General features: G+C 50.4%; 1 protein-coding gene across 1 annotated transcript; it reads right to left on the minus strand.

Moving 5' to 3' along the window:
• Positions 1-1,556: 1,556 nt before the first annotated feature.
• Positions 1,557-20,369, minus strand: xpo4 (exportin 4). Its single transcript, XM_029257808.1, has 23 exons — positions 20,280-20,369; positions 14,416-14,521; positions 14,180-14,321; positions 13,364-13,502; positions 12,536-12,652; positions 12,298-12,451; positions 10,870-10,982; positions 8,536-8,693; positions 6,614-6,788; positions 6,318-6,494; positions 6,048-6,190; positions 5,801-5,946; positions 5,135-5,312; positions 4,841-5,000; positions 4,586-4,755; positions 3,605-3,779; positions 3,222-3,515; positions 2,928-3,108; positions 2,657-2,775; positions 2,446-2,576; positions 2,204-2,321; positions 2,032-2,124; positions 1,557-1,754 (listed from the first exon to the last, which is right to left on the minus strand). The coding sequence occupies exons 1-23, from the start codon at positions 20,343-20,345 to the stop codon at positions 1,557-1,559; spliced, it is 3,453 nt and encodes a 1,150-aa protein (XP_029113641.1). The 5' UTR covers positions 20,346-20,369.
• Positions 20,370-22,665: the final 2,296 nt, after the last annotated feature.

A 22,665-nucleotide genomic window follows, 5' to 3' on the forward strand; every position in this document is an offset into this window, starting at 1 on the left:
ATGTAAAGGCAGTGATTTATCACTACACTATCAGTTGTCCAAGTTCCACACAGGCACTTGCAGCCAGGCTTCAGTACCATCATGGAGACTCTCCCCCCATCCATATGAACCCACGTGCCCCCCCAGAACGCAGGTACCACGGCCTGAGGTTCAACATACACGTGGAAGTGTGTCCATGTACGAAATGGTAAAGTGTGCATTTTATTTGAGTTTGCTTGAGGTTCACGTCAGACAAAAAGAAACCAAGTCCATGTCCTGTTTAACAACACAAAAGGTGGTTAAACATCTCAGGAGATTTCGGTCCTGCAGTCTTTCACCTGTCCTTCATGGTGCAGCTAGACACGGGCCCTAGGAACCCCACGGTGCCGCTGCCGCTAACCCAAACTACTGGTAAGACACAGTCAAATCAAAAACATAAAACACACAGCAGGGTGCACACTGCCCCAGCGTGTTACACACCTCAGAGAAGAGCACCACTCAGAGGTTATACTGTACGTTTATATACACTTGCACATATCAGGCATTCCAAAATTAAATATGACAACGGGGCGCCGATGGAAATTAAACGGAATCTCCTTCTAATGCCCAGCTAGAAGTCTCCATCTTCACTACCACTGACAGTATTTTTGGTTCATTATTGCTGCAGCAACATGGTCTTCGACCCCCTCCCACCCCCAGCATGGGGCAGACGCCTGAAGACAGCCAAGGGCCTGGAGCCGTGGGGGGGTCACGCCGTGTTTGTCTGGAGGGGGACGCTAGTGAGGGTTCCAGGCCCAGAGCCCTCAAGGGTCCGATTCCATTGACCAGGTCACAGCCTCAGATCCACAGACAGCAAGGGGGAGATAAAACACACAAAGTGGAATAATAATAATAAAGTGTTCTGACATCATCCTTAATATAAAAACATTTTTTCCTCCCAAACACATTTTCCTCTTTCTCATCTGAAAATATATGTACACCCTTAATAAACAGATGCAGAGAACAATTTGGCTGTTCATCCCCAGCAGTGGGCACAGGGGCTGCATGGTGCCCCACAATAAGGCTTGTCGTCATGGTGACCCGTGCCCACTCCCCCCAACCCCCTCCCCCACACCCCGGTGAAGCGGACCCTGAAGCCGAAGCTCCCGACAGGTCTAAGACAACACAAATGAGAGAACAAAGGCACTGTGGGCGAAACGGGAGGGGGGCAGGAGGACCGAGGGGCCATGTGCAGCAGGGAGCGCTCTCAAACAGCAGCACCTCCCACTGCTGAAGAAACGACCAGATCTGACAGGGATGCAGGGGGCAGGCAACGGTGTCCCCCTTACCTAAGAATCCCAGTGGGCTACACGAGTACAGCGGGGGTCTCTGGCACCCCTGTAGGGGGGGCTATGGGGCAGGGAGGGGCGCTGCTGGAACATTCCTTAGTCCACCATCCTTAAAAACGGCATCGCTGTCCCACTTCGGCAGCACGGCCTGTGCGGGTCGCACCCTGGGCCGGGATGCTGTTTACGTACGCGGCGGCGCACTCTCGAGGCTGTGGGGGGGTAGTGGCGGTGGTAGGGGGGTCCTGGTGGTTATTTGACGCAGAGCAGCCCCCCCACATTGGCCACAAACTCCTCGAGGCTCTTGAGAAAGGCCACCTTCTGCTTGCGGTCCATGGTTGGAGGAGTGCTGCTGGCACTCAGCTTGTTGAAGGCATCAGCCAACCGCTGGTAGATGACCGCATCCCGCTGATTGGAGAGCAGTGACTCCACCAGCTCTGAGTACTCGGCCTGGGGGTGGGGGCATTGATATCATGAAAAGCTCAGGTGGATAGCTGTGAAATCTTGTTACGCAATGCGAGTGTGTGTGTGTGTGTGTGTGTGTATATATATATATATATATATATATATACACACACACATATACACATACATATACATACATACATATATATACACACACACACACACACACACACACACACACACACACACACACACACACACACACACACACACAGTGACCAAACTGCGACCACAGTAGACCTCGCAAGGCTGCCCATCTCACCTGGTGTAGGCACACAAGGGTGTAGAGTGCTTCTCCTGCAGCCACCGTCATCTCCATGTTATGTTTCTGCAGCACCAGCATGTCAAACACGAGCTGCAGGAGGAAACAGGAGTTTGTCGGATGTGGATCAAGCCCAGAGTACGTGACAATGCAGGAAGGGGAGGAACCTTACTTTGAGGAAGTGGCGTGTGGCGATGAAGAGGGGCGTGTCCGTCTCCTGGGTCTTGGCACACTGCTCCGCCAGGGGAGTGAGGGCCTCCAGGCACAGCTGACTGACCTCAGAGCTCATCCTGGAAGAGTGCGGTTAAGGATTCCTAATGATCCACATGAATGTTAATCACACAGACTGCTTGTGCACAGGAACCCAGAACACACACCCAACACAATGCCCCGCAAAGACCGTGAGGAGGATACGAGGTCATGCCCAGCTCCAGGGAGTACATGAGGCTCTTAAAGAGGTCCTCCGGGAGCTGAGGGATCTTCTCCGGAAAGATCTCGCAGATGAAGGTAATAAGCTTGTAGTACTGGTTACACAGTGAGGGGAACTGCGGGGGGAGGACACACCAGTGAGGAACCCCAGCCGCAGTGACACGGTTTCAAACACTGCAGTACCCTGTGGACTCACCTTGAGCAGATCCTGGGACATGAGAGGCAGCACAATGTTGACCCCGTAAAGCACCACGTCAGCAGCTGACACAGAGTGCCCAGCCCCTGGGCCCTGGTCCTGCCCCCGGAACACCTCATCTGAGGGCGCGCGAACACACGCGCACACAGAAGCCGTTAGTGTCTGAGCATTGCTGAAACATACCGTACAAGTTGTACTCCAGCATTAGCAGCAGAGATCTCACTGAGCGCTGCAAGAGAAAGAGCAAGCAACAAAGAGAGGCTAACAGTACCAGTGTCGCTGAAGTCGATGAACTCCTTGGACAGCAGGTTGGTGAGGAGCTCCATGATGAGCAGTAGGTCCTGGTACTGGTCCTCCTCGGCCGTCACGTCCACACGTTTGCGCCCCAGGTTGTTTTTGGAGTACACCTGCAGCAGGGTCAGGCACGCCTCGTACAGCTTCATGGACTTGGACTGCAGAGGAGGAGGAGACCAGTGAGGAAGGGGAAGAGTCCACCCAGACCCCCATCCAGCAACTCCCAGAAGCATTTGGTGCTCACTCCCCACCCAGCGCACCGCACTCTCACCTCCCCCAGGTAGCAGATCTGCTTGTGCGCCACCTCCACGAACACCTCAATGATGAGGTTGACTGTCTCTGGCGTGTTCCTGTATACCTCCATGAGGCCAATGCAGTTTGAAAGGAAGTCGACGAGGAAGCTGAAGAGCGCCGCCACATTGTCGATCTGCGTGGCCTCGGCGATACCGCACAGCGCCTCCAGTGTGGCCACGATCTCCCGCTTTACTTCTTCCTCCTGACAGATCTGCTGGAAGTTCTCCTGGTTGATGACATTGAGGAAGCGCTGCTGAAGTGGCTGCAGCACCTGGGGAAGGGAGGAGACAGAGGGTGCGGTCAGCGCCGGAAACACTGCATGAGGGAAAATGCTACTTGGCACCTTGGCTGGGTTCTGACCTCGCTCCAGTATTGCTGCTTGGTGTCCGTGTCCATGTGGGCGAAGCCCCCCATGACCAGGGCTTTCATGAGCGAGCGCTGAACAGAGCTGGACAGCAGGTGCAGGGGGGGGCTGCGGCTCGCAAACTGCTTGGCCAAATTCCACCAGCTCTCACACTGGACCACGAGGTTGGCCCTGGATTGTGGGGGCGGGGGGGGCACACAGAGGTTTCTCCAGTGTCAAAGAAATACACTACAGTACAACTTATTCCAACACAGTAAACCCTGAGTGTAAAAGATGTAATCGAGGTACCTTTACACTTCGCACAGCACTTCCTTCTAACACTCTGGTTATCACGTGAAGGAGGAACAAAGTGACACCCCCGTAGAAGAGTGTTTAGATTTCCCTTGTTAAAGACTAGATGAATCATTAATACTATTTTCTAATGAATATACTCGAATATGACATGCCCTCCCATCCATTAGTCCATTAAATCAAGCATATCCTGCATGGCGCCCAATCAGGAAGGCACGTTTAGAGAACCGTCACATGGCAGAAAAAACAAATGACAACTGAAATTTAAATTGAGTTCATACATCAAATATAAATACATGAAATACAATCACCAAGGATCTTCTATAAAGTGATAGTCATGGGTAAACAATCTAGTGGCCTGCTGGAAATGGAGATGACGAAAGAAAAAAACTCCAGACCAACATTAAAGTTGGAAAAAGGAACCTTACGGCTGATGGGAACGCAAATCGGACTGACGTATAACAGCTTGCTAAGACACAGTAAGTGACAGACATGATCAATATCAGCATTCCACAGAACTGTAGGATAAAAATACATATAAATTATATTTTTAGGGGGCAGCTGGTAGCGTAATGGTTACAGCTGCTACCTTTGGTCTCAAAGGTTACACGTTTGAATCCCATCTCTAGCTGTAGAACCCTTACACACACACACACACACACACACACACACACACACACACACACCTTTCCCTTCTCTCCACAAGTGTGACCAGAAGCTCCACTGTGTCGTTGGCGAGGTCCGGCTCTGAGCTCCACACTGACAGGTTGTTGATGACCTTCTCCAGCAGGTATCCCACAATCCACTGGGCACCCTCCGTGTCAGCCCCGAACGCCGTGCTCAAGGGGATGCTGATCTGCGAGGGGTGTGACGACAGGAAGTGAGACGGGTGTGAGCGCAGGACTCGGAGGACCTCAGTCCCACTGCGCACTGCACGTCACCTGGCTGTAGAGCTTGTCGTCGACGAGCAGGTAGGTCTTGGCCCAGCGGCGCAGAAACCACATGATGTCCTTGCCCATCTGGGGGCTCAGGAGCCCCGTGAGACTGGCCCTGGTGGCGCGCGACTCCACCTCCGACGTCCTCAGCACCGCCGACAGCAGCCTGCCCAGGACAGTTAGAGCATCGGCGGACTTCAGGTAGCCACAAGCTAGAGATACCACTCTCCCAAACCCCAGGTCTTCTTCACCCTGCCAGGACAAGATCTGAGGCAGCACCACTGCACCCTACCAACTCACCTGATGACCGAGTCAGTCCTGTTGCATCCTGGGATGGAGGAGGCCTTCTCGCCAGGGGAGCCGAGGATCTGCAGCGTAGTGTTGATATCCACCTCGGAGGAGTTCTTAATGGAGTACTCCATCACCTCAGACGGGATGAGGGGGGTTTCACCTTGGGGGTCATCTGCTAAGAGGTAGCCTGTGTGCAGAGATGCCACCAGTTAGAGACTTGGGGGATGAACAAAACACCCAAGACAGAGTCTAACACACACACAGACACACGCACACACACACACACACAGATTGGTTTCCATGTGAAGAACAATGACCATGGACAGTTCATTCGTACACTACACTGTTGCCAACATACAAATTTGTGTAGTTAACATATTTCCATTTATATATTTACTTGCATTTTCTTCACTCTTCTAAAATTTCAGTGAAGCAGAAGTTTACTGTTTACCCTTCATGTCATTAGATGGCACTAAAGCACACAAACACAAGACCACCATTCAATTCACCTCCACAGTGTTTACAGCTCATGTCTGGCTTTACTGTGTCAGGGGTAGTGTCCATCAAAAATTGGCATTCGGTGGCCATTTGTGGGACAACAGATTTTCATTCAGACATTACAGTTAGAATGACCAAACGGAAAGAGAAGGTGACCAGAACCAGAGCCTTTCTAACCTGTGACTAGAATGAGCCAGTGGATATCTTCGTAGAGGTCATCCAGGACTTTGCGGTCCAGCGACTCAGGGCCCGATTCCGCCAGGAGGTGCTGCTGATGCCGCTGAAGCTGCCCATGTAGCCGGGTGACACGGTCCTCTAATAAGCTGGAGACAGAGAAAGGTCAGAGGCCAAAGACAGGGCACATTCAGACACACACATGGTTCAAACAACCTGAGTGAGAGTAGGACCTGACAACAAGGCCGACCTCGTGAGCAGAGGGATGCAGTGGTCGGCCGCAATCCGTCCCAACATGCCAATGCTGGCCAGCTGGTCCGAGAAGAGCTCCCGGTCATCCTCCTGCAGCTCGTTGATCTCATCCTCATCATGCGACACCACGCCATTTGCTGTCTGAGGGAAGACCAGTGTGCTGAATTATCGGTGTACAGATGAATGCATGGGGAAAATTATGGGATGAGGAGAGCAACAGAAAAGAGCAATAGATGAGACGGACAGACACATGAGCGACGGGCCTCACCAGGTTACGTGTGCCATCAGGAGCAGCCAAGTGACACTGTATGTAAGAGTTGAACACCTGCACAGCAGGCTGGACAAAGCAACCGCGGGGGAAGTGCTCTTCATCCTGCACCAGGGTGAGCCACGACTCGAGCAGCTTGTCATACGCCTCCATGTACACCATATCGTCCTTGTCCAGCTGTGGGAAGGCCAGGCATCACATCATTCATTACATCGCTGTTACTTAACTACAAAACTACACCTGTAAAAACAACCAAAAAGCAACGTAACGTCATTAAAACTGAGTACAATTCTCACCACTTCCTCCAGGGCAGCACTGCACCCAAAAGAGCAGGTGAGATGAGTGAGGCAGTTGATAAAGGAGGAGAAGAGGTCACTGGGCAGTGCCGTCAGGTTGCGTCGGGGAAATGTGGTGATCAGGTTGCTGATGATGTTGGAGATGCCTACAGCTTCTGAGTCCTCGATCTCAATCCTGGGCACAGGAAGAAAACACAAGAGACACTAAGAAGTGAGCTTCTCAGTTTGAAAGGGACGACTTCCTCTTACTATTAAATGTTAGTCAAGACTTCCCTCCTATAAGAAAGGCTCTTTTATGAGAACTTCAGCTAACAAACAATTTATGCCATAAACATTGGCATAACAAGCAAACTGAAAAAAGCTTTATGAGAACAGAAATTAAAACGCGAGTACGGGTGATTTCAAACACCGTACAAGGTGAGGATCCCCCACAACGCAGGGTGTGACTTCTTCCATGTATCTCACTTGTCTCATAGCTATATGCTGGTAAGCATCTCTCAAATCGTGCGATTTAGACTGTAAAATCAAACTTTTTTTGCTTTTGTGCTTAAGTGCTCAAAGTTCACAAGGCAAAGACTTAATTTAACTTGAAGTAGCAAACTACTGAATCCTCTTGAAAAGGCAATACCATTACAAATGACATTGATGTGATTCACTGATCAGGTATCAGAAATTATACTTTACATTTACGCAACTTTATTTGGCAGACGCTCGTCTCCAAAGCAACTTCAAAAGAAGACTATGGCGTTATCGGCCCACACACCTTATTCACTGCGGAGACTTACACTGCTAGATACACTACTTACAATGGGTCTCTCATCCATACATCAGTAGAACACAGACACTCTCCCTGTCACTCACACACTATGGGTGAACCTGAACAGCATGTCTTTGGACTGTGGGAGGAAGCCAGAACACCCGGAGGAAACCCATGCAGACAAAGGAAGAACATGCAAACTCCACACAGGCTGAGCAGAGATTGAACCCACGTACTCTCGCACCACCCAGGTGCTAGACCAGAGCATATCATGGCAGCATTTAAATTAAGTGGTAGAGTTTTGTTAATCTGTTTATTTCGCCACAACATTAAAGTAATCTTTCACTCGCTTACTGGACTCTTTTCTCCAAGATAAAACTTACAATGGGAGGTTTGTACATTAAGCTACTTATACTGATTAAATCATTCGTACAACATGGTCATTTTTATCGCATCCATTCAAGGTAAATGTCTTTGCTCAAGGTAGACAATAGCAGGAGCAGTAATTTGGAAACAGGACCTTCGGATTCCTGTGTGACAGCTCAAGCCTCTACACCTTGCTGTTGAATTGGAGAGACACTGAAAACAAACAGTAGACCAAGTGACCCCCTGACTGTGGGAGGAGCATCTGAGGATGCTCATCTGCACATCAACGGGACGGGATACGATCATTTTGCGGCCATCTGGTGATGCAACTGGAAAATGTTCCTGAAATAGGAGGTGGCGTAGCAGGACGGAGCCCAGTGAGCACCCCCCCCCATCCCACGAGTCATTTCTGCTCCTGAGTCACACGTTCCAAATGCCAGTGAGCAACACGGGGGGAGGGGGGCTATTTATACAACAGCAAAGGCCTTGTAACTCCCTCCCACCCTGTCCAAGACACACACATACACAGATTACTATTTTGCACACAATGACTCCAATCACACACTCACAGATACAGCTCCATTTAGGTGCTGCTCAAATGATTCAGTTGGTCAGATGGAGTGCTGTTACCACACCTGAACCGGTGTAAGTCTATTCCCAGCTAAGGTGTAAAAGCACACCTGAGCACCTGCTCATCAAGGAACTCGTTGATTCAGAACTAGCCAATCACATAGCTCCCAACACAACTGGGGGATCGGATTCCATTGGCTATCGTCAAACACACACCCTTCCGACTTACCCATTGATCATGTTGAGCAACCCCTCCACCAGATGTGCCAGGTAGGACACCTGTGCACTCTCGTCAGGGAAGATGGGTCCGTGCAGCGACGCCAGCTGAGCGAGGCACTGAAGCGAGTCCTGGGCCATGTCCGAGTCTTCGCGGATCTTCCTGTGCACCTGGGGAGAGCAGGGGAGACATTCTTCACTTCTGGGCCACACAAAACGTCACGAACTCGTGTGGGGTCCCAACCTGCCTGATCTCCAAATCCCACAGTAGTGCAAGTCTTCAGAGATGCTTTCCACCTGTAACTCACTCCCCTGTAAATCCCAGAGTCTTGCTACAGCAACTGTGTCCAAGTGACGACACAGTGCAGGTAAATGATGACTCAAACGCAAACCCTACCAATTGCAGAATGGCCCCGGAAGTCTCTTTACCACCAGAAGAGTTGAAATTTTTTTTTCAGAACTTGCATTAAAAGAAAAAGGTCTATCCGAGTGGTAAAGGCAGGTCTTACTTGCTGGTGCCCATCCACCGAATGGACGTCTCCCCTGGAGCTGGCCGATCACAGGTCGCAGCACGAGCAGTTCAGAATGACGACTGCACAGGAAGGCTCAAGCCGACCCCCCACACCGGCACCAGGAACCCGTCCCCAGCACAGTGTCCACCTCGCTATCCACTCCACACCACCGGCACACACACGGGTGCCACTGTGAGGGCTGGGTCACCGCGTCTCCGAATACCGGTCGCCAAGGACACCGTCAACCCAGTGGCGCGTGCAGAGCCGACCAGTGCCGGGAAGGACCGTCCCTTTAATGTGCTAAACTGTGAATGGAGGTAGGGGTGTGGGCCAGGGGGGCGTGGAGAGCGATGCCAGATGGCAGGAGCTGCACGCGTTCTAAAAGCAGCGGTAATGATAGTCATGCACAGCACTCGAGCAATGCTGGAGCACGGCTTTAATTAGCCCAGGGGAGGGCGCACAATCAAAACAAGGGGCCGGGAAGCCCCTGTATGGGGGGGCGCTATTTATAGGCAGGAAACAAAGGGCTGCTGCACAAACGAGTCCTTACAGCCGACGGATCACCTGACCTCCATGCTCACGGCGTCAAAGGCACCTCTCCGATCAGGTGACTGACAGGAGAAGGTGAGGCAACGTCGTCACAGCAACATCAGAACCAATCCCAAGGTGTCTGGGGGCGGTTCTGGCTCACACCAGAGGTGTTCGGCAAACCAAATTGACCTGGAAAAAGGAGGTATGGCTTCCAGGGAGGAGGACAGTGGCCTAGGAAACGCGTATTCATTCGCCGCTTATCACTCATGAAAACAACGAGACAACTGTGGTGTCGAGGTATGTGAGAATCGCCAAGCATCCTGCTCAGGAGCCTCTTTCAGACCCCCTGTGCCTCTTAAATCTACAAAAAACCACCCGACAGATCGTCTTTAAAGGGGAGGCGGGGGCAGGGGGTCGATCCCATCTCCATCCGGCCTTGGCGAGACGGTGGCACAGTCCTCTCGGGTGACATGTTAAAAGGAGACACAAGCCCTCACGGGGAGATGGGGAGGAGGGGCATGACCCCAGGAACTGGGGGGTGTACGGCCCTCTTCAGGCTGGGTCCCAGAGCACAAGTCAGGCATGCCACAGACACGGAGGCCCAATCCCAGGGGTCTAATCCTTGTATTGGTTCACGGCGACCCTGACAAGGTTGGGGGGGTGCTGTACTGCAGACACATCCGCTAGGGGCAGCTGGCAGAGGGAACCATGGTTACCTGCCTTCACCTGTAAAACGTACAGGAAACACAGCTCCCTACCACAAAACACACCTTCTCACCATCACTGGACCTGGACACACTTGTGTGCCGACACACTGACAACAAACACGCCTCCCTGAACTTTATCCAAAACTCAAACGAGTCTGATCGCCGACACTCAGGAACACAGGACATATACTGCGAACACTGTTAAAGCAAGAGCCAAATCAGTGAGTTGAATCAAGGTGATCCCACACTGCTGTGCTGTCTGTGTGCTCTTTATCATCATCTATTAGCTTGACAGGTAAACGCAGGTCTTGTTCGGTGAGTTTCGCACACGTTTTAGAAAACGGCTAAATGAAAGAACTGAATTGCGAACTGGAAAAAAACATTGTGAACAATAGAGTTATGAGTCCCTGAATGTGAGGAAGATGAAAGAACTGAAGATGATGAGCAGAGCACATGAGAAGAGGAAGCAGCAGACTTTAGCGGGGAAGTACAATGAGGATGCAGGGTGACAAGAGGCCACAGAACAACAGGAAGCGGAGCCAGAGGTGGTGCAGGAGGGAACAGAGGAGTGGCCGCCTGTGACGAGGAGACACTCACGGTGAAGAAGAGGTCCATGACCCGTGTGTCGAGCAGTGCCTCGCGCCAGGACTCCGTGGGCTTCAGGGTAACATTCTGGGTGGACTCGAACATGGCGATATAGTGACGTCCAAGTGCAGCAGGAATTAAGGCCAACAGCAACACTGCCGGTAGTGCAGAGAGTGTCCAGACCATTTCCTCTGTTAACCCCTCCCACACCGCTTGGTCACACCTCTCTGAGCAGCTCCCTGTGAACAAATAAACACTTGGGCGCTCTGCAGCTGGGAGGGAGGGTGACAAGGGACACTAAAGGAACACTGATCAGAACCAAAGACCCGATGAACACAGACACTGCAAGCTGTGGGGTCAGGGCAGGGGTAGCATGACACCTGAAGGAAATTTTAAATAAATAAAAAAATTAAACCTGCTGGTTCTCCCCAGTTTGGGGATTGAATTCCATCAAGAAGGGTCTCGAACCCATCTCTTTGAAACCCACTTCTGTCCTGATCTTATGATAGCTCCATCAATGAGTCCAACACCATCTGCTACAATTATCTATGTATTTACTCTCTGAAAGTCACTTCTATAGGAGCTACTGGAGGGATGTGAACTGGCAACACGGTAGCCTCAGACACAAAAGCTGTGTCCATAATCCAATGTGTGTTTAAAGCTCTTTGATGTTGGTGCCTTTTTGTTTACAGAGACGTAAAAGACTTTAAAGGAAAAGCTTGCGATAAATTAATGTAAAGCTCCAGCAAACAGTCCTCTGACTTACTCAGACATCCAGACTGACACCAAAAACCCTCCCCATAGAGCTGAAGCACACCGCGGTAAGGACACAGACGGCTGCTCCCTCTACACACTCTCTTACTTTGTCAAACTGCCCCCTCTCACCCCTTGTCCCAGCAAGTGGAATAACATCTCAGGAATGCTGCCCGATGCTGCCCCTGAGGGGGGATGTGGGGGGGGTGGCGGTCGTGCTGCCGTTCCACGCGTTGATGGGGGGTTAACCCAGCTGGGGAGCAGCGGGTGAGAAGTGTGGCAGTGGCAGCTGGTTTACACATCCCTCCGCGCCTGGAGGTCTTTAATAATATAAAAAAAAAAAACAGGGGACCTGGGGTGGAGGGCTGATTGACGGGAGCAGAGGTGTACCCCCCCCCCCCACCCCTAAAGGCACCGGGGACATCTTGACATGTGCCAGCTATTGTCCGCAGAGCAACTCCCTCAACAAACAGTTCAGCCTTAAGAGTCAAACAGTGTTAAAAAAAAAAAAAAAAAACAACAGAAGCAGAGAGTAAATAACCAGGAGTTACCATAAGCCAGTGCTAATCATGTTGCTATGGCGATAAAGCAGTAGGAGTAAACGGTTCGGAGTACATGCTCCAGGTCTGCAAGGAGTCAATGATGGGTGACCCAGGTCCCACAGCTCTCCACTCAAATGAAGGATATGGTTGGGAGGCAGGAAGTTCCAGCTGAGCACCTGATTGGCCAGGGCCAGATAGCGCTGGAAGACAGAGGACATCTGAGCACTGAGGTTCTCCCTGCGACTGAACTCCTGAAGCACCTCCATGGTCAGCACGAAGATCTGCCGCAGGTCATCTTCCTGGATGGAGAAAGACATACCCGTTATGTGCGCGCGCGCGTGTGTGTGTGTGCGCGCACGCGCGCTGGGGGAAGCCAAGCTGACCTGGAAGAGGCGCTTGCAGTTGCCGTGAAACTCCATGCTGAGGCCAATGTTACTGGTCTTGCTGGAGCTGGAGAACTCGCTGAGCAGGGCTGTCAGGATGGAGCAGGCCAGTGTTTGCTGTGGGGTAACAGAGGTCACAGGTCACTGCACCGCTCTAAGGGTCATAACCACCGCAAGAATGGGACTCGGACAAGCAGCACCAGCAAACACCGCGGTAAAACAAGTGCGTGTCTGCAATCTCGTGAAAGCAAAAGGAAAGCCATTTTTCCAATTAAGTTTACCCCAATTATGGTAAATACAGGATTCCTAAATAATACATTAATTACTGATGCCACATGGTAAATTTTAATGGTTCATCACTATGTTCAACAGGAATTCCTTTCAAACAAGAAGGGCAAAGATTGTTTTTTCCTTTCTCTGTAGCACACAGCCCACAACGATTATTCATAAATCAGTATTCTGTAAGCCAGTTTATCTAATCAGTCTAATGAGATGGATCAATGTGGAATCACAGCCAGGAAGCTGGGCCACCAGGGCCAGAGGTTCGAGCTGGGGGCGTCAGTCAGGGTTCCGCTGATAGCCTACATACAGTCCGGTTACAAATGTCAATCAATAAATCAGGACCCTGTTGCCCTCGAGGAAGACCCTGCACTGTCATGTCAATGAGCATCACCTGCTGGACAAACTGCGGAACTGGACGGAACTATAGACTGACACCGACTGGCGTTGACAGAGGGACTCTCGCTGCTATTCCTCCTCTTGGGTGAGGGGATCAACTGGGATCCCCCTCGGTGGATCAACACGTTCAGCGAGCCCCTTTCCTCTTACCACTGTGGGGTTGCCGCTGCTGATGAGCTGCCTCACTTCGTGGAAGATGCTTTTACAGTCGATGGACTTGTCCAAGGAGCCCCTCTTCACGATGACAGCGACGGCCAGGAGGATCTGCTCCCTCACGTACTTCTGCAGACTGGCGGTGGGGTTGGAGAAAACGGGGCGGGGGGGGGGAATGAATACAGAAGCTCGTTTCGTAACCGTCCCACACGGCACTGAAAACACCAAGCGAGCTTCAAAGCTCCAGGATCAAGAGACAGGTTAAAGATCGAGAAATAGGACCGAATCCATCCGTACCATACCGGAGGCCTGATGTTTTGCCTAAGAGGATAAACACAAAAAAGTTCGGAGAAACCAGACTGAGTGCATATTTAAAATAAAAACAGAGCCTCAGTACTTCTATTTATTCGTTTAACAGTTTTCTCCAAAGCAACTTCCAGTGTCAAAGTACCTACATCCATTTACTCAGCAGGACCCTTTTTACTGGAGCAATGGATGGTAAGTACCTCCCTCAGTGGTACTATAGCAGGATGTGGGGTTCAAACCTGGATCCTTTGAGTCCAAAGGCTCTAACCACTAAAACACCTGCTGCCCGAGCAACCTTGACTGAGGTTCTGCGGCAACATGGCATCCCGCTATCCTCAATTCTGGCATCAACTGAGAAGGGATCCGGCTGGGAGAATTTGAGCGTCAAGCCAGCTGCCCCAGGAACCTCAATGGGGGGGCAGTCTGCTTGCTTTACATACCTACAGCCCGACTACTCAATCACCTTGCACCTGGGCACACACAGGTGGACCCACACAGAGGACTCACTTGGGCCGCTGTAAGACATAGGTGAGGAGGAATGTCCTGAGGGACTCGATGCTGGCCTTCTCCAGGAGGACCCATTCTCGCACCACGGCCTCCATGATGGCGGTGGCAGCCTGGAAGAGCACGTAGTCCACCCTGCTGGTCTCTGCGAGTGCAAGAAGGGAGATGTGTCAAAAGAGCGAAATGCACCATTTATCTTCTATTTGCGATGGCAACCGGGAAGGGAAGACGGCACTTACCGAGGATGTGCTTGCAGATGGCGAAGGGCGACTTGGACTTACGGAAGGACAGGAACACGTGCTCTGCATGCTGGCGCTGCTCGGTGCTGACCATAGATGGCGGCGCCTGTAGGACGAGACCGGGATGAGTACACAGTACGGAGGGATGCGTGAATGTCCCTGCAAAACAACACTGCTGGCAGTAACTAGAATGGGGTAGTGACACATTGCTGTAATGAGAACATTTGCCCAACCTTAACCGCTCAGTTTGCAAACTGGCAGCCCAAAGAACACTTTTGCAGAGCAGAACCATGTCATTTGGACCACAAATGGGGGTGAGATGGGGGGGGACACTTTCATAAAGTCAGCTGCGGAGCGGAGCAAAAAGCCCACGAGAGCTCCACTGCCCGCTGACATGACAAATAAAGGTCACAATGGGCAGCTTAACGCAAATTCAAGAGCGAATGTGACACCGCTGCTGCTAGAGCCACGACCACAGTCACCTCCTGTTGGGGCGCGAGTGTCGCCTAGGAAACAGCGCCTCAGCGCCATGGACACAGCTCATTAATAACTCGTAATGAGAGGATTGAAACTCAGGGCATGGCCCAGACTGGGCGTCTCATGTGGCGTCCAATCGACAAACAATTCAAAGGCAAAATCAACAAAACACAGAGCAACGTCAGCTCAGGAGCTGGCGTCACACCGGATTACTGTGTTCACACTGTTTATTAAAAACGGGACATGAAAACCTGCAGGACAGCAGAACTACCAGCTGTTTCCAGGTTGAGTGGGTCACCTGCAGCTGGACACTGGAGTTCTGATGTACAATACACCAATTGGGACACTCAACCTGAGTTCTCCGACCACTACGCCACCTGCTGCCCTAACGGGGAAAACGATGTTAGTAAACTACAATCATTTTAGTGTTAAGAGGTGGAAATGAAGCACTAACACCACAAACTTGTGTTGTGCATTGGCATACACACCCAGACACATGGTTGGGCCTTAACCCCCCCACAGATGAGCCCCCTAGTTTCTCATTCCATGCAGAGCAGTTGGTATAAAACCCCACCAGGTACAGAACAGTCTGGCTGCTGATATGACTGAAAATGGTGAAATGAATCACGATGATACACAGATGCAGTTCCACAAACTCCAGAAACATGCAAAAACATCCCCCGGCCCATGGCCCCTAACTACACTCGTACCCAAATATACAATGATGGGCAGCCTCCACATACATGCTCAGCAGGTACAGTCCTCATAAGAACAGCAGGAGCCCATTTCCTGCCCCTTATGCCCAAACACCAGGGTCACGGTGTCGAATACAACGGTTACCTGTGCAGCTTTTGTTCATTTCATTCCATTTGAACGTAACAACAGTAAAATTCCCAGAAAATCTCCAAATTTCCCTGTTCGCAAGTGAACCACATGAGTTCGAGCCACTTTTGAGCCGGTATTTACCACGGTCCTGCACTGCGACCTGAGGCTGATTCCACGTTCAATCCCTGTGCAGGGAAGTGGTCAAACAGTTGGAACCGTCATGATAAACCCCCCTGAACTCAAAGGGACAGGACGGGTAATGGAGTTCTTCTCCCGCATACTTACTGTGTGTTACAAATACATGTTTCATTTAACGGATCTAATCAGCTCTGTGAAATCCTCCATTAGGTTTAGGTCCCTTAAACTGGGGTCAAATTACCAGTATTTCGTTTACATTTACATTTATTCATTTAGCAGAAGCTTTTGTCCAAAAAAACGTACATCTTAGCAGAAGTACAATTTATGCATTACATTAAGAGAGGTTTGGGTGTAAAGTGTGTTCACGACCCACAGTCGAACCTAAAAATCACCAAAATGCAACCATTAAAACACTGCCGAGAAAACACAACCACTGCAGTAATAGTTGATACTGGTGACACCAACTAATTGGTACCAGCTGCCCCCTGACATCATGCTTAGAGCTGTTGCCTTTGGACCCAAAGGTTGCAGGTTTGAATCCCACCTCCATCTGTAGTATCCTTGAGCAAAGTGCTCACCCTAAATTGCACCAGTAAAAATTACACAGCTGTATAAATGGGTAAATAAGCAAGTATCTGCACATCGTAAATCACTTTGAAGAAAGGATTCAGTTAAATGAGCAATTGTAAATTAATTATAACATAATACCAAACTGAACAGCTGATGAAGTGGCCATTTTTGTACGCTGCTATATGGGATTTTTTGTGACGCGGGACCCCGTCGTGCAGGAGGTCACAGTACCCTGCGGGCAGCATAGTGGCACAGGGAGTAGTGCTGCTGTCTCACAGCTCCTGGGTAGTGCGAGAGGACATGGGTTCGAGCCCTGCTCAGTCTGCATGTTCTCCCCGTGTCTGTGTGGGTTTCCCCTGGGTGTTCTAGTTTCCTCCCACAGTCCAAAGAGATGCTGTTCAGGTTCACCCACAGTGTGTGAGTAACAGTGTGTGTGACAGAGCGTGTGTTCCACTGATGTATGGATGAGTGACCCATTGTAAGTTGCGTATCTAGCAGTGTAAGTTACCATGGTGAATAAGGTGCATAGGCTGATAACACTACGTAGAGTTCATTGGAAGTTGCTTTGGAAAAAAAGTGTCTGATAAATAAATGTAAATGAGCGTGGAAAAAAGTAACGGTAAACGGTTCAGATCGGTGTAAAGAGACAGGGACAGAGTGCCCCACCAGACTCGTTTATATGTTCCACTGTTCACTCTCACATACCAATATGTTCTATCATATGTACTGCGGTAACTGTAAATACATCCCTGCTGAGGGCCAACAGGCTGCAGACACTTTCAAAACAACTATTTACATCAACACATTGGGTGCTGTATTTACAGTATTTTATAAACCCCACATAGCAGGCGTGCTCCTGTTGCCAGTGACAGCTGGGATGGTTTACACAACACTGAAGGGTTTCCAACCCCATTAGCATCATAATGCTGATTTTTGGGTTATTAATGTTGTAACATTTCAGACTATTATGTTTGTGAAGCCAAATAATCTTTCATTTACATTTATTAATTTAGCAGAAGCTGTTCAACGCAACTGACAATTATTTACCCATTTATACAGCTGGGTTATTTTACCGGAGCAATTTAGGGTAAGTACCTTGCTCAAGGGTACTACAGCTGGATGTGGAATTCAAACCTCCAATCTTTCATGTTATAATAAAACCTGAACTGTACAAATTATCTTGCAGTGTGTCCAGCAGCCTTTTGAAAGAGTTTTAAAAAGAAAAAAAGAAAAAAAAAAAAGAGGAATGGAGAAAGAATAGATGCAACGGTAAATTTGTGCTCAATATACAAAACAAGTAAGTAAAATCATTTAACTTATAACACCATGGGATGTAGATCAGGTGCGAAAACGAACTTGTTTGGATGGGATCAGTCGTAACACAAAGCCACACGGTCGACGGTCCTTCCGTCTCAATGAACGCTTTCACACAACCGTCAGCTGCAGTAATACTTTCCGTCACACTTTTGTCTTTCCAGCATAAATTACCACATAAATGTGTGTAACCACGGTAACGTCCTTAAATTTGTTACTCTGACAGGAGAACCACCAACCCAAAAAAGGGAAACGCACAACAGCATCACAAGAGCAGAAACTGGTACACACATGGCTGTCAAATACGCAGTTACACTACTGACGGGCCGAGAGCAGACGCTGGAGACCGGTGGTGTCCCCGATAGATAAACCACCTTAGGACAGAGCGTGTGTCCCGGAAGCAAGTACTGCACACGATCACGGTCCTGCCCCATCCCAATGCCAGTTTTCAGGCCAAACTGCAGTACCACAAATTGGAAGTTTCCTTTCATGAAAAATGGAGCCCAAGAAACACGTGTCATGTCACAAGGCTCTCAAATGTAGGCTCTTTCTGGCACAGGACGGGCTCCATGCATTTTTTCTAGAATTATTAACGGCATCAGCACAGAATCCCAGTGGACCCTGGATCTCTTTGCACTGCTCCACACATTTGTCCACCACGGTAACTTTAATCCAATAAACACCAAGGTGTTTTAAGGAAGACCTGAAAGCCAGGAACAGGTGGCACAGTGGTTACATCTTCCTGACTGGCTTCAAAGAACATAGGCTTGAATTCCACCTCTTGCTGAGGTGGGATTCAAAGAAACCCAGATGGACCCCCCCCAGACAATCCCCCCAAATAGAAAAAAAACTAGCTGTATAAATGAGTAAATCATTAAGCTTAGTCTACATGCCTTACATTGTAATTACTTTGGAGTGAGATAATTAAATTAAATAATGCAGTTAATCTTATGCACTGCACATGGGTGTGAAATGAAGGCTCATATTTACATTTATTCATTTAGCAGATGCTTTCCTCCACAGTGACGTCCAGTGTATTTCACCCAAAGCGACTTACGCCGCTAGATACATTACTCACAGTGAGTCTCCTCTACATACGAGTGAAACACACGCTCGCACGAACAGGCAGTTTAGAGTCAGCAATTCACTTGAAAGCATATCTTTGGACTGTGGGAGAAAACCAGAGCACCCAGAGGAAACCCTCCGAAAAAGGAGAACGTGCAAATTCCGCACAGACTGAGGGGATCGAACCCACGCACTCTCACACCACCCACAGTGGTGGCTGTTGAGCCCCCGTGCTGCCCATCCTATCATAAACCCCCCAACAGCTGCGTTCTAAGCTCATGGGAAATGTGGAGGTTCTACTGATGACCTGCTGTAACTAACTGTCTCACACGCACTGCAGAACCTGCAAGCGAACACCTGAGATGCCAGAAAGGACAAGGCTGCAAACGAAAGAGAAACACACAGGTGTTAAGGCAACGTGATTTTAAGGATACCCCACCTTGGACCCTGCCCCGTTTCTCGTTTTACTACAGTAAAGGATACTCCTCCGACACCTCCTGGGCACGGAGGTGGTGCAGCGCGACCTAAAATGACCTCAAACCTCAGCAGAAACACCGAAGCGAAGGCAGGTAAAAGACCACTGCGGGCGCGGTAAACTTTAAGGAACAGTAAAAGTGAGGAGCTCTGAAAAAGTGGCCCGAAGTGTGTTCAGTCCGTGCGGCGACACGTTCGATGGACGCTGACGTGGGGAGGGGGGGTCCGGTCCGCGAACGTTGTGCGAACGTTCGTTGTCTGCAGGTTTAGTCTCCGAGGCTAAGTTGGGCCGCACGCAGCTCTCTTGTCTGTCGCGTGTGAACCTCAGTGGGTCGTTGCAGCACAGAGAAGTTGTCTGGAGGTTTGACGACCGTTTCTCCGTCGGTTACTTGCCTCCATGGCGATAAGTTAGCTCGCGGTCCGCTCCACGAAGCCATTCTTTCGCCTCAGTCAGTGGACGTGAAAAAGCCCCGCTGGCCGCTCGCTCGCCGCTCGCCGAGAAACGCGGACACACTCACACAGTCCCCGTCCGGAAAAGAAAAGCCCCAGCGAGGCGGAGGCTCGAAGTCGAACCCGGGGCCGGTGGGTACGAATTAGCCCCTCACTCACTCACTGCCGCTAAGCCTAAAACTCCTCACCTGCCTGCTGCGCTGTTTTTTTCCCCCTCAGAGCCGCGGCACTTCCTTCGACAGGGTTTCTGCCGCGAGCCGGAGCGCGAGAGGCGGCCGAGCAGAGCTCGCGCAGCCCCCGCAACGGAGAGCGACTCGGCCGCCGCGAGGAGCCCCGCGCGCCGCCGAGCCCAGCAGCAGAGCAGCCCAGCAGCAGCAGCCGGAGCAGCACAGCGCGCAGTCAGCGGTGTGTGTGCGCCGCGGCGGCGGCCCCCTCCCCGTCGGAGCCCCGCTGCCCCCGTCGCCGCTTCCCCACCCGCTGTGCCGGCGCCCTCCGCCCCGCCGCTCGACCCCCTCCTCCAGCCCGCCGGCGCCCCGACGAGCCCCGCTCACCATGAGAACTTTGGCGGCGCTCTCCAGCTGGGAAATCACTTCTGGTGCCCCGACCGCCGCCATCATGGTCTCTCTTCAATGACGCGCCATGCGCCGCGCTGCATTGTGGGAGCGAGCGCTGGGCGCGGGGGGAGGGAGGAGGGGAGTGGGGATGCCCGACGTGCTCGAGCGCGCCCTCGCGTTTGCCGCCGTTACGCAATCAGCGGGAACGCGCCCGGAACGCGATGGCGAAAGGGCGGCGGAGTTCGTTCACACAAACTTACACACACACGCACACGATTCCTTAACCGCTCGGACCCGTGACAGCAACCACGGGAGCGCGAGAGAGGAGTTGGCACTGTGGCATTGTGGGAAACACGGGGCTCCATCTTGTTCTCGTGGGGCCCGCTCGTGGTGTGGCTGAACACCCCCCGAAACACACGCCCACTCACACTCACACTCTCTCTCCTACTCTTACTCCTGTAGCACTTTCTAGGACTCTGTGTGTGAACCGTGGCGTTTGAACGTCTCAGTTTCCAGATGTTTCTTTTTTGCGGTGATCGAGACCCCCGAAGATACACTTTACTAGTGAAACATCACGTTACACAGTATGGTAAAAAGAACGCGACTGTGTGTCTTTACCGTGTCAGGAGCCTAGGCTCTGGTGTCTTAGTTTGAGGGTCTCTCCTACTCTGTGTGTGTGCGCGCGCACGCGCTCTGTGACAAGGACGTGATGTGGACTTGCTGGACACACTCCTGTCCCATCAGGGAACAAGACTCGTTCTGTGTGTGTGTGTGTGTGTGTGTGTGTGTGTGTGTGGTGGGGGGGCGGTTCCTCTTCTGCACAGAAACGCACATAACCGAGTGTCCAAAGAAAGGACACGACTGGTGGTGCTGGAGCGCGGTACGCCGAAGGGACAAACAGTGTAAAAACAGTGTGAGACGCTGCACGTGCACAAACGCAGCCGTGTCCTGTTACAGTGGACAGGAATAATCATACTCGATAATTACAACATCTGTCACTGTGCATCTTGCATCCGGTTGTGGTCCAGTTGTGGTCCGGTCGCGGTCCAGATGGTGACACAGCTCTCAGGTTCAAATCCCATCTCTTAGTGTTTATCTCAGTTTCCACGGTTACGATGAACCGAGCGGATCGTGAGCTGCTCCGGCTCGACCCCCCTGACCCGTGAGAACGTGGTCGTAGGTTCAGGACCGCGAGCGGAGCCACGTGAACGAAGACCCCTGTGCGTCTCCCAAACGCTGAACTCGTCACCGAGACCCAGCAGAGGAACAGCTTCTCGGGTATTCGCGCATGTGGAGTTACACACACGCACCCCCAGCGCCCAGGCCTGGATCTGAGCTTCGCGTGTCTCCATAACATACCGAGTTACTTCAATACGCAGAGAATAATTAGCTTCATTTGCGTTTGTCCTCCCCGTAGGGTCTTTACCACGTTTCCCAAGTGTACAACACCACTGTAAAATCTGGAGGAAATCCACTAGCAGGTGAATGAGGACCTGCGGACACTAGGTGGCGCAGCGGTTAGCGCTGTCACTATGCAGTCTGGAGGGTATTGCTTCAAATCCCCTCCGCTGCAGTACCATCGATTACTTCACTTAACATGCATTGGGTAAAAATGATATATTTTATACAGATAACATTTTTATATAAATGTGTTAATCGGTGTGTCTTATCTAACATTGGAAATCTAATAACAATAATACAATTAAACTACTAAACAATAATGTTACGAGAGTTTGAATGTAGTTAATTTATACATTCAAATTTATAAATGTAAAGAGAGCTAATAATAATACAAGTATAATAAAAAATACAGTCAAATTACTAAATAATACAGTTATGAGTATGAATGTAGGTAAATTATACATTTAATTGTATAAATGTAAATTTGAAGAGAGCTAATAATAATACAAGTCTAAGGAAAATAATAATACAGTTCAATTACTAAATAATAAAGCTATGAGAGTGTGAATGTAGTTAATTTATGAATTTAAATGTAGAAATGTAAATGTGAAGAGAGAACTTCTTAAAACACGGATGAGACGTGTGCGAAAAGAGCCCATGAACACGTCAACATTTGCATTTTGGAACTTTATTGGTGTTTATATTGCGTGTGCTGCTACAGACGTACAAGTTAATGTATCCGAGACAGGAGGTTAAGGAGAGTAAACATACAAACGCATACGTGTGTGTGTATAAATACATGTTCAGGAGTAACTGTATCGCCGCTTTATACACTCAAGGGTATCTTACGGGAACGAGGGGTCCCACCGAGGCACAATATCACTGTTACATACCGTGGGAAAGTCAGTAAATCCAAGTAAGGCGTCGGCCGGGGATTGTCAGCCGACACGTCCGTCCAGGAAAGCGTGCAGACACACACACA

The sequence above is a fragment of the Scleropages formosus genome, chromosome 14 (genome assembly GCF_900964775.1).
Source record: "Scleropages formosus chromosome 14, fSclFor1.1, whole genome shotgun sequence".
Lineage (NCBI taxonomy): Eukaryota > Metazoa > Chordata > Actinopteri > Osteoglossiformes > Osteoglossidae > Scleropages > Scleropages formosus.